The 12,845-nt window shown below is 43.5% G+C and overlaps 1 protein-coding gene across 1 annotated transcript in view; it reads left to right on the plus strand.

Moving 5' to 3' along the window:
• Positions 1–9,868, plus strand: part of CNGB3 (cyclic nucleotide gated channel subunit beta 3) — a 57,656-nt gene extending 47,788 nt beyond the window's left edge. The window contains exons 15-17 of the mRNA XM_045003136.1: positions 4,850–4,996; positions 7,265–7,442; positions 8,240–9,868. Of these exons, the coding sequence (XP_044859071.1) occupies positions 4,850–4,996; positions 7,265–7,442; positions 8,240–8,464 (550 nt within the window). The 3' untranslated portion in view covers positions 8,465–9,868. The remainder of the gene's footprint in view (positions 1–4,849; positions 4,997–7,264; positions 7,443–8,239) is intronic.
• Positions 9,869–12,845: the final 2,977 nt, after the last annotated feature.

Genomic DNA, 12,845 nt, shown 5'->3' on the forward strand with positions numbered 1-12,845 from the left:
ATAGGAAAGCTGATTTCTTCAACCCTAGTTTGTATCGTTACAGAGCCCCCTGCTTGGGAAATGTCAGAATGATGGTTCCAGCTGAGTCGATGTTGTTCACAGAACAGCAATACCAAAACTCAGACAGTGATTTCAGAACTGCCATGGAAATGTATTTGATATCCATTTGTAGTTAGTAAATACATGTTTATCTATATGAGACCTCATACAGAACCATTGCATTTTTCCTTTACAGGAAAAGACCGGGAAGTACTAGATTCTAATTTGAAGTCAGATACTGGCTGACTGTGTGACCTTGATACAAGTCACCTCACCTCCTGCAACCTCTCTCCCGCTAGCAGAGCTGGGAGATTGAAACTGGCACTAAAACTGCATCTCCTCAATGAGCTGTTGCAGTGTTAGTTACTTTGCCTCTTATTTAATGTAAAGCACTGAACTCTACTGCTCACAAGCACTATATACAAGCGAGGCATTTTTGTTTATTTAAATGTTTTCATGATTTTTCTGTGGTATAGAGAGGGAGGGCTGTTGCAAGCAACTCAGCTAAGGAGCAAAGATTTTTTTTTAATGCTTCTTTGCTCTTTCAAAGGTCATTACCCTCCCTATCCATCTGTGATGATTTGGGGTGCTGTCTGTACCACTTCTGAATAGTGGATTTTTTTTAAATTGTACCATGAAATGACTGTGAAACGGAAAGCCTGTATGTATGAGTTAGCACGGTTGTGTCACATCTCTGCCAGGTTGGATACCATGGTGGGTGATCAGTACTCTACAATTGTCTATTCAGAGTAAATCACCTTGGGACAATGGGTTTGCTCTAGCAGGGAGAAGAAACTTCCTCCCCTGGCTGAAGGGAGGCAGGTCTGGGAGTGGAAAGTTACCAAAGGGCAGAATAGAAGCAGGTGACCATAGCAAGAATCTGTAAAGGGACTCATGGGGGGAACTGGAAGAGAGAGACATTTTACACTGCATTATGATGAAGGAAGCTGCCACAGGGACAGGGAAGGCAAAATGGGGGAGGATTCTGCCTGCCTGACAGAACACAGATGATCCTCCAAGGATTCCCAAGAGAAGGGTGAGCTAGTGTGGGACATTGTGTTTAGGATGTGTACTGACATCTTTGACTGAGGGTCATTGGCTTACTGGCTTGGGACAGAGCAACAGATGTGATACATCTTGATTTTAGTAAGGTTTTTGACACTGTCCACGACATCCTCATACGCAAACTAAGGAAATGTGATCTAGGTGAAATTACTCTAAGGGGGGTGCACAACTGGTTAAAAATCTGTACTTCTAGAGCAGTTATCTAAGGGTTGTTGTCAAACAGTGGTGGGGGAGAGGCAAATCAATAGGACGAGTGCAAAGTACCACATTACACTGGAAAAATCAAATGCACAACTACAAAATGAGGAATTACTGGCTAGGCGACAGTACTGCTGAAAAGGATCTGGGTTTATAGTGGATCACAAATCAAGTGAGTCAAAAATGAGTAAAAAATGTGATGCAGTTGCAAAAAAATGGGGGGAAGGCTAATATTCTGGGGTGTATAAACAGGAGTATTGTCTGTATGTCATGGGAGGTATTTGTCTCGCTCTAAGCAGCCCTGGCGAGGCCCCATCAGGAGCAATGTGCCCAATTCTGGGCATCACACTTTAGGAAATACGTGGATAAATTGTGGAGAGAAAAAAAAAGATTTAGAAGGTTTAGTAAACCTGAGGAAGGGTTAAAAGAACTGGGCGTTTTTAGTTGAGAAAAGAAGATGGAGGGGGGACCTGGTAACTATCTTCGGATATGTTAATGGCTGTTCTAAAGAGGATGGTGATCAATTGTTCTCCGGGCCCAGTGAAGGTAGAACAAGAAGTAAGGGGGTTAATCGGCAGCAAGAGAGGTTTAGGTTAGACATGAGGAGAAACTTTCTAACTATAAGGGCAGTTAAGCTCTGGAATAGGCTTGCAAGTGAGGTTGTGGCTCCCCATCATTGGAGGTTTTTAAGAACAGGTTGGACAAACACCTGTCAGGAACGGTTTAGGTTTGCTCGGTCCTCCCTCAGTGCAAGGGGCTGGACTTCATGACTTCTAGAGGTCCCTTCCAGGCTTTCCTTCTAAGGCCAGGTCTACATTTACTGGTGATTGACGCTGCTGTGATCAATGCAGCGGTGAGGTCGATTTAGCAGGTCTGGTGAAAACCCGCTAAATCCATGGCAGAGTGCTCTCCGGTATTCCATTGGAATGAGAAGAGTAAGGTAAGTCGATGGGAGAGTGTCTCCTGTCGATGCAGCGCAGTGGACACACCATGGTAAGTCAACCTCAACTACATCGACTCCACTTACATTATTCACGTAGCTGGAGTAGCATAATATTGGTTGACTTACCACGATAGTGTAGACAAGGCCTCAGATTACAGATCGTTAAGAAAACTATGTACTTTGTCTGTTAAGTAAAGAGCAATGGTGCTACAGTTGGTGCAAAGCCAGTCTACCAGTATGTGTTAAGCATCCGCAAATACCATGTTGCCCCTGAGAGAGTTAAACTGTAACCAGCAGCTTCACACCTCTTGGGTGGTGTGCTGGGAGTGGTGTGTTAGAGTTCCAGGGAGTCTGAAGGGTCAGCATCGCACTGAGAGTTTCACCACTCAGAGGGGAGTGCTAGGTAGAAGGTCTGTTCTCTGAGTGTGTGCATAGGGGCCCCAAGATTGGGGCAATGGCTCCGTTCAGGCTCCAGAAGCTTATGGCATCCCAAGGGAAGCAGAGCATAGATTTAGACTCCACTCACAGCAGTCTTAGTGGGTGGCCAGGAAGGGGCACTTGCTAAGATCTGTGACCCCATCTCCTTATACACCCCCTTTCCTTATTATTAAACCTTTCCCTTTCCAGTGCCAGGTGTGATCTTTCATCTGCTCGTGGAGTTATCACTGTGCATCCCATCACACCAGCTTTCACAACATTTAGGATACATCTGTGCTACAATAAAAGACATGCAGCACAACAACAGCTAGCCTGGGTCAGCTGACTTGGACTCACGGGCCTAAAAAGAGCAGTGTCGATGTTTGGGCTCAGGCTGGAGCCTGGGCTCTGAAACCCCACGAGGGGGAGTGGGTCTCAGAGCCTGGGCCCTAGGCTGAGCCCAAACATCAACACTAATTTTTACCCTGCAGCCCGAGCCCTGTGAGCCTGAGTCAGTTGACCCGAGTTCTGAGACTCCATGCATAGGGGTTTTATTGCAGTGGACACGTACCCTTATGGGCCATCAGGGCATTATTTCCTTAAAATAAAATCAGAGCATTTTGAGTTCCTAATGCAGTTAGGCATCAGAGATTTGAGTGTCGGGATTTTAAAATGTACAGATTTGGTTTGTCAAGACTATGCCCTGCTTGATCCAGTCTCACTGTTAGCCTAGAACAATGAACACACATGCTTTCCTCCTTCCTAGCTGTATACTCCAAGGATGAACTCCTGGCCTCAATGAGCTCAATGGCAAAACTCACATTGACTTCAATAGGACCAGGATTTCAAAGCAAGCCTCAAATTGCCCACATATGAGTAAACAGAGCTTGATCCAGGCTACAAACATTTGTTCTTTGTCCAAGGCTACTACCATATTTTTTTTTAATCATAGGCAAACATGTAGGGAGTTTTCACCTAGCCTTTATAAAACGTTTTCAGTAACTGGGTTAATTGACAATCAATGGAGGTACAAAAGTCTAGTGCAGATGTACTCTTTCATACTCATGATAGGAGATTTTCAGCATTCATATCAAGACATGGAATACACTGTATTGTGTTGCTTACTTAGATTGTTGCCCTGGATGGGACAGTGAAGTGAAGTCTGTTGAATCCAAGATCAACAGTTCAGATTTGTATTTGTACAGGTGTCTAAACTTTTACTTGTGTACCGTACTTCTCATGCCAGACTGCTGTTTGTAAAGCTAATCTCTTTCATCACTTTCAAAACAAACTCCCCTCACCTTCAGACAGGCAATTTACAATCTGTCAGGCAGAGACCTTCTATATCCATACCACTCAACTTGCCAGGGTCCAGGTGTGGGATGCAATGTGTGACGGACTCACAGTCAGGGTCACAAAAGTGATTCATGCAGTAAAGCTGCAGGAGTAATTCATTTAGAGCAAATATTTTTTTCTATAATGTCAGTGCCATGCTTCTTTATTTCTGATATCACTAGTTTCCAACCAGAATAGTGAGGAAATGCCAAATTTATGCAGAATGTAGGGAACTTTTAGAAATGAGTGACAGCCTTGAAGTGAGGCTCATCTGAGAGGCATGTTTCTATCCAGCAAGATTTCTTACATTCCTAGTACAGTAAAAGCTGTGTTATTCAGCACTTTATCAACCAGAAAGCTCTATTAACTGGCATTTCTGATATCTCCCAATACAAATCTTCAATCTAGTAACTGGGTCTAGTATACTGCCCAGGAAGTTACGCAATTGCACATTCTGCACTCTACTTTTATGCAAAAGAGGCAGAAGACAAGTAAGCAAGCGGATATCAGGGATTTATTTAAAAAAACATTTCCAGTGTGTGTCATAGGGTTATTACAAATTCAGCCCAATCTCCTACACCTTCTATATCTACAATAATTGATGTTGATAATGATGACCTTGAGGCACTGCAAGATCCTGAAGTGCCTTCTGAATCAAAGAATGATTAAATTATGTTCAGTATAGTTTTAGTGTTAAGTAGAGAGAAGCACTGAAGTACCTCAGATAATGGTGGGGTAAATGTGAACTTTTTAATGATTGCTGAATTAAATGAAGAAAACACCAAACACCTGGAAAGAGACTCATAACATATGCAAGTTCTACCCTACTTTCTTGTATTTTTTCCATTGCAGCCTATTAGCGGCAAGTGGAGGAAATCGGCGGACCGCTAACGTGGTGGCACATGGATTTGCCAATCTCTTTATTCTAGACAAGAAAACTCTCAATGAAATCTTGGTGCATTATCCAGACTCGGAAAAGCTCCTGATGAAGAAGGCTAAGTATGGCCTCCGCAGTGTTGGTTTAGATACAGAATTAAGAATTTTGATTGATAAATAATTACATTTGTTTCTTAGAAAAACTAGTTCTTGGTGCTTGTTGTGGAATTATCATGGTAACTTTTGGTAGATTTCATGATGTCATGGCAGGGATGGCAGTAGTCAGGGAAGGGTGGTAAAGATAAAGTTATGAACCAAGTCTCAACTCTCCTTTCCACAAAGGATGACAAACACATAAGTGTTTAGAAGCAAACAGGACCCCTCAGGTGCCCAACCAGTTCCTCACCTTGGCCTGCATTTCCTGTGCAGGAATACTGCAAGATAGTGCTCAACTTAGGACCACATTTTCAACGGTGCAGTTGTGTGGATACAACTGAGCCTGTAGGCACATACTTTTCTGTATCCACAAGTTGATGGACTATAGGAACTCGAGGTCCCTTCCTACCTTTCTATGATTTCAAAGAGCCCTAAGGGTGTGCATGCAGCTTTTAAATTAGGCCTAACAGAAGCATGTCCAAGGTCTATGTTTAGCTGGGTGTGGGTCAGTGCACAGATTTGTATGTATCAACTTCCTTTTCTCCCCACTTTGGCTGTATCTCTACAGATCTCCTCTTTGCCCTTGGTCCTGTTTAGACCTGTGATCAGCTAACGTGTCACTCTGCCACTCCCAGCGCTGCTGGAATATACTATAAATAAAGGTCAACGTCTGTTTTAAATCAATACAACTTAGCTAATCAAATTAAAAACTCCAACTATGAACAAAAAACTGGAAAACAAGTCTCTCCAAAAGACTTAAAAAAAATAGGTCAAACAACGTAGCACTGGCAAAACGGTTAATATTTAAACTATGCTTAAACCACTAACTGTGTGCGCTTGATTGTGGCTTGAGGTTGGTGTTAAGCACCAAAACAGCTGGAGAAGCTTCTCCTAGCTTCCTGAACGTTGCAAGAGAAAACAGAAGCATATTAGTGATTTTTTCAGATTACAGTGAAGATACCAATTTACAGTTGTATTCACTACAATAAGCTCCCTCCAACATTCAGATGAATGAGAATGCCCATTCACCCTGCTATGGTGCATCAGCGCCACCACTGTCCCACTCCTCAATCCCTATCCCCAGAACTTCAAGGTGCAACACTGGGAAGTGGTGACAGCAGCATAGGTCATATTGCATTTTGGGGTAAAAAATTCAGTAAAGCTTTGCACAGAGGTTTGCTCACAAGCTGTGTAATCCTTGAACAGAAATAAAAGCATGCTAATCTGCTTGTACCTGCTGTCCTGTATTTCTAGTCTATATCTGCATAGTTTACTGTCACAAGTAAGTTCATGCTCTTGTTCGTGCCTGCAAAATCAAAACAGTTTTGGAAGAGTGAGGTCCAGCCTAGTTTGCCATGCGCATCATCAACAAAACTACCCACAAAAATGTGATTCCATTATCTTTGTTGGTGGTAATCAGGCATAGCACAGAATGGGAAGTCCATGGATTGTTTTCCAGATGTCACAGTACTGGCTGTTAGAAAGCTTTTGGTTCTATACAGTGATTTTTTTAAAAATAATTGGAAATATACCTATTGCCTAGAACTGGAAGGGACCTTGAAAGGTCATTGAGTCTAGCTCCCTCCATTCACTAGCAGGACCAAGTACTGATTTTGCCCCAGATCCCTAAGTGGCCCCCTCAAGGATTGAGCTCACAACCCTGGGGTTAGCAGGCCAATGCTCAAACCACTGAGCTATCCCTCCCCTCTCTTTTACTGAAGGAGTCTGACAGAGAGATACAGCAACCTGCCAACTTTCTGAGTCTAAGCACCAAACAGTGATTCACACTGCAGGTCACTTCAGTGCAAAATCCACTAGCAGAGGGAATGCTCAATGTGCAAAGACCCATCTGCAGTGCAGGCCAGAAAGGAGAAATTTTCCCCACGTGCACATCCCGTGGCAGTAATGGAGTGTGTTCTCTTTTATGCCTGTTTCTGACCTTACCCTATACAATCCTCCTTTGATGTGACCTTGTTTGGAGCATGCATTTGTTTTACCTGCAGCCTGCAGAGGAAGAAATAGATTTCAAAATATGAACAGCAGCAGTTTGCCATAGATCCATACTCTGGTGAATGGTACCTTCCTGCCCTTTTCCTTTTCCACTAAGTTTGGGATGAAAAATGACCTTGAAAAAAGTTATACATATTTCATGCTTTGATTTGGAGTTTTAGTAATATCTTAGCATAAGATTTATCAGTTCTCACTGCGGTGTGTTATCTTTCATCTTATCTACAGGGTGCTGCTCAAGGAGAAGGGTAAGCCCACTGAAGGGCCACCAGTGCAAACAAAAGGCTTGACCAGTCTCTTTGCAACAAAACCAGAAACTCCCAAACTATTCAAAGCAATGTTTGGAGGGACAGGAAAAGGAGGCCTTGCTATGCTGCTCAAGATGAAGAGACAGCAAGCTGTTCAGGTAACCCACAACAAATACAAAAGACTGTTCAGAATGCTCCAGGGGTAAGCAGGGGAAAAAACCCAAGAGAGGAACTTACCAGGTTTGAGCAAACATATTGCATGAAATCCTGGCCCTACTGAAATGACAAAATTCCTACTTACTTCAACAGGGCAAGAGGTAACCCATAGTGCCTAATCTCAAACATCACGGGTTCAAAAGTTTGACTCAAACGTTACTGGATTCCTGTTCTGCCTAGGACAAAGTGAGCAAAAGCAAAAAGGCAGCGGAGAGAAAAAAGGTCAAGGGAAATGGGAATAAGAACTGCTTTTATATGGGCCTTGGGGGGCAACTGAGCCATTTTCCCCCCTAACAAAACCATGATGCCCCTTGAAAGCGTTATCCTACCACCAGCAACAGAATCCAGCTGATGGCAAAGCACTGCTTAGCTTATTGGCTATTCAAACTCCCAGCTTTTCCCTACTGCTTTGCAAATCATGGAGACAAATTTAAGATTAACACATTTAGCCAAAACTGAGTAAATCCAAACAACTTCTATATATAATAGTCACATTTATGAGCAAGTAGCAAGCCATTAAATGTGTGGGAATTACTTTATTACAATAACCTACTTTAGGGAATATGCAAATTGATAATAATCCTGTTCTGTTCTACTTATCCACTAGTAGGTGGCAGTAGTAAAATTCTGTCTCCATTCCAATATTCATACCCATACCTTATGACTCCACACTCTGAGTAGAATATGGGTTCTTGGATTTTGTCTGCAGCACTAAGAAATGCATAACTTTTCATTACAGGAAAAAACTGAAGAAAAGAAACCTGAGCCAGCAACAGAACCCACAGCCCCACCTAAACCATCTGTGCAAAAGGAAGAGCCAGATGCAAATTTTCAACCTCCACCTAAACCAGTTCTGCTCAGAGGAACCACTAACAAGTCTCTTATCATCAGCATGGCTCCTTCCCCCATAGCAGGAGAAGGAGAGGTTCTCACTGTTGAGGTCAAAGAAAAGAGACAGGAGTAGGTGGTGAACTGAGTTGTGGTCAGAAGGTATGGTGTGGCTTTGCATCAGAGTGCAGAACTATTTTCTCTTCCCTCATCCCAGGGAGAGAATGTACTTGGTCTCCAGACCTTGATTGTGGGGTATAACATTTTGTGTAGCAAAGTAATTAGAGCACAGATTGCAACCGTAGGCCTATTTATTTCTTGCTTCCTCCATGTTCTTACTCATCTCTTACTCCTTGCTCCTACTTCTCCTTATCCCTTTCCTCCTAGTTCTCTCTTTCTTATTACTCTTCCTCCTGGTTTTCCTCTTGATTGGTTTGATCTTTGTTTTCATGTGTCTTTTTTCTATTTTCTATTCTGGTTTCCTATCATAATCCTTTACCTTGTTACTGCATTAATATTGCTGAAGTTGTTAATATTTGCCCTTATTTTTCTCTCTCATTTTATATTTCTAACAAGTGACTTGCTTTTGTAACCAACATGGGCTCAATTTAACTACAGTTCATGGTTTCAGTGCTTTCAGTTTTGGTCTCCAGAGGGCAGAAGACCACACTGCAAAACCATCATCAATAAAAGTCAGTCAATCACCAAAAAGACAAAGGGGATAATGATCCTGCAGATCTCAGTGTCACCTCGAAACTGTTGAAAGTAGGAGCCTTCAGTTCAGTAAAAGGTAGCTGAATATACGGAATAAAAAACTAAAGCAATGTTTTTCAAAAGTGGCCTTTAATTTTGGGTGCTCTACTTCATATAAATCATAGCCTGACTTTCATAGCTGCTGAGCAACCCAACTCTACCTGAAGTCCATGGGAACTGCAGGTGGCTCACCACCTCTGAAAAGAAAGGCCTCAGTATCTGAAGTTGAACACACAATTAAAAGCTGTTTTTGAAAAATGTGGACCGTTACATCTTATAGCTACTGCTATAAAAGACTGCTGATCTTTTCGTCAGTCAGTCACAGACCATCAGTTCCTGCAGTCATGATTCAGTTTCCCACCCAGCTCGAAATTTTGCCTATTTTGCCATTCTACATTCGGACAAACCCAAGACCTTTCAAAGAGAAATGAGAGCGCCACCCCTCAGAACAGCTAATAGTCTTGTGATTAGGGTATGTGCCTGGCAGACCTGGGTTCAAGTCCCTGATCCAAATCAGGCAGAACAACAACTTCATACCAGGCCTCCAATATCCCAGGTGAGTGCCCTAACCACTGGGATATTGGCTCTTCTTGGTGTGTGTCTGGCCAGATAGTCTAGCCTCAACCCTGAGAAATTATTCTGAGGGAAGTTCATCAAAACTGGTTTTGTTGAAAAATTCCTACCCAGGGGGTTCCAAAAAGGATGGAGCTCGGCTGTTCTCAGTGGTGGCAGATGACAGAACAAGAAGCAATGGTCTCAAGTTGCAGTGGGGGAGGTCTAGGTTGGATATTAGGAAACATTATTTCACTAGGAGGGTGGTGAAGCACTGGAATGGGTTACCTAGGGAGGTGGTGGAATCTCCATCCTTAGAGGTTTTTAAGGCCTGACTTGACAAAGCCCTGGCTGGGATGATTTAGTCTGGGAATGGTCCTGCTTTGAGCAGGGGGTTGGACTAGATGACCTCATGAGGTGTCTTCCAACCCTAATCTTCTATGATTCTAACTGAAATCAGTGGAAGCTTTGCCTGACTAAAGACTGCAGTACTGAACCTTATATAGTCAAGAAACTCTACACTTTCTCTTGGAAGATCAAGGAACATGTCAGGCAAGTGTCTTAGAGTCTTCATACCTAAGATGAAGATTCCTGCCACCCTAACAACATACCAAGAATAACTGCTACAAGGCAAGAATCAGCCCATAAGAAAAAAGTGCCTCCCACAGATGGGAGGAATAAAGCCAGACTGGAGAGTGGATATAGAGTAATTCAACGAATGCACACCCAGTAGCACATTGGTGCCCAAACATTTCCTGTCACTGCCCTTTTACTAGTAATGGAATCTGTCCGTGTCCCCCCTCCATTACTAAACAGTGAATTCAGCAGAGGAGCTTGGGCTGAAGGCAGAGCTGGGACCAGAGCAGGGGTCAGCAACCTTTCAGAAGTGGTGTGCCGAGTGTTCATTTATTCACTCTGATTTAAGGTTTTGCATACTGGTAATACATTCTAATGTTTTTAGAAGGTCTCTTTCTATAAATCTATATTATATAACTAAACTATTGTTGTATGTAAAGTAAACAAGGTTTTCAAAATGTTTAAGCAGCTTAATTTAAAGTTAAATTAAAATGCTGATCTTACGCCGCCAGCCTGCTCAGCTCACTGCCAGCCTGGGGTTCTGTTCACCTAGGCCGGCAGCGGGCTGAGCAGGGCCTGCGGCCGGGGTCCCAGACCTGGTGAGAGGGTTAAGGGGTCAGGGCAGAGGGCTGGGGGGGGGGTGCAGGGCAGAAGGCTGGGTGTGTATTGGGGTGAGGGGGAGGGCTAGAGGGTATGTGGGGGGGTTCAAGGATCAGGGCAGAGGGCTGGGGGTGTGGGGCCTGCAGGGCAGAAAGCTGGGGGGGGGGGTCAGGGCAGAGGGCTGGGATGCTCGGCTCGTAGGGGTGCTCCCAGCCCCCTGCCCTGAGCGGCTCAGGGCAGGGGGCTGGAAGGGATATGCCCTGTTCCACCCCCTTCCCCAGGGTTCCGTCCCTACCTCTCTCTGTGTCCTCTACGGAGCTGCATGCAGGCTGCCGATCCTCCCCCTCCCCCTCTCAAGGGCCATCAGCTGATTGGTGCAGGGAAGGAGAGGGACAGGAAAGCATCATGCTGGGGGAAGAAGCGGGAGAAGAGGGAAGTTTGGCTGCTGCAGGACCAAGCTTCTGCCTCCTGCCCCTGCAAGGGAGAGTGGTGGGCGGGGGGGCTGAGTGGGGCTGGGACCACAGCAGGCAGCTGCGTGCCACTCAAAATCGGCTTGCGTGCCATATTTGGCACATGTTCCGTAGTTTGCCGACCCCTGGGCTAGAAGCAAAGCTGGCCTGGTATGGAAAGGGAATAAGGGCAGAGCTGCACTGGGGGCAAATGGAGCTGTGGCTGGGACCAGAGATGGGCTTGGCATGGAGCGGAGTTGTGCCTGGGGCTGGTGCGGAACTGGGTGGTGCTCTCTCCCTACCCCACCATGCACTACCCCCAAACATTCCTCCACACCCCACTAGGGGAGTGCGCTCCACAGTTTGGGGACCACTGCAGTAGCATCTCAGCATGATTTCACACTTAAATACACCACACAACTCTTGCTTTGCACATGAAGCCTTCTGTGTGTAGTAAAGATACAATCACTCATGATACTGGGTTTCGTATAGCTTTGAGGTAAAGTGCATCACCGGGGTGGTGTAACAGATTATGGAAAGGAAGGAAAATATATCAAAAACACATTTTAAAATTGTGATAGTGATAGGCTAAGCCATTATTGCAACAGAGATCTGACCCACTTCTGCAAATACAAGTAACATCAATAAACCTTTTCACTGTTGGCACCTCAGAATGAAGTTTATCAATCACTTTAACATGGTAAGGGCTGAATTGCAGCAGCAGCAGCAGCATTTTCTTGCAACACCTGTGCACTCCCCATTATCCATTGGAATGTTAGTTTGTAAGTGTTCAGGTTAAATTAGTAATGTACCTTGAAGTTCTGCAGCATATGTTGTTCAAGTAGTGCTACTTAACTAAATGTCAAACCCCCTGGGTATCAAATATATTTAATCATTTCTTGCAAAGCAGCAAGAAAAGTGTGATACAAGTTTTTTTAAAATGTTTTTGATGTGGTTGAACACAAAAAACCTGTTCCCAATATATAAATTCCAAAAGATACATTGCACACGGTTTAAGTTATCATAATTCTCTATAGAATACCAGAAATGATGTAATTCTGAATTTCCAAAGGACACTGAAAGTCACTGCTAACCTTTATACCTGGCTGTTTGACTGCATAATATCTTGTTTTTGGCCAATCTCTTTACACTTTGCTTCTATGAACAAAGGAGTGGTGTTAATTTATAAAAATACCTGGCAGTTCAAATATGTTAGAAAATAACTTTTTGCTCACTGTTTTATGAACTGCATGTATAAACTAGAGCAGGAAACCTGGAAAGCCTATTACAGCTTCTACAAAGGCAGTGCTCTCTGTGTTTGATAGGGAAAGTTGAAAAGAAAATACACCAAAACAGTAGTATATCGAAGTTTGCAGTTTTAATGAATTTGGTCATATGGCATCAAAATCTACTTGTTCCATCAATTAGATTTATCACAAATATATAAGGAAATTACTTTTTCTTTGAAGTCTGGTCATAAAGATATTTCTCTACCATACACATGCATATACAGTATTAGCAAACAAAGCAGAAAAAGCACATCTACCTTCTTAGATTATGAAGACTGCTATACAAAACGTTTACCAC

The sequence above is a fragment of the Mauremys mutica genome, chromosome 2, assembly GCF_020497125.1.
Source record: "Mauremys mutica isolate MM-2020 ecotype Southern chromosome 2, ASM2049712v1, whole genome shotgun sequence".
In the NCBI taxonomy this organism is placed as follows: Eukaryota; Metazoa; Chordata; order Testudines; family Geoemydidae; genus Mauremys; species Mauremys mutica.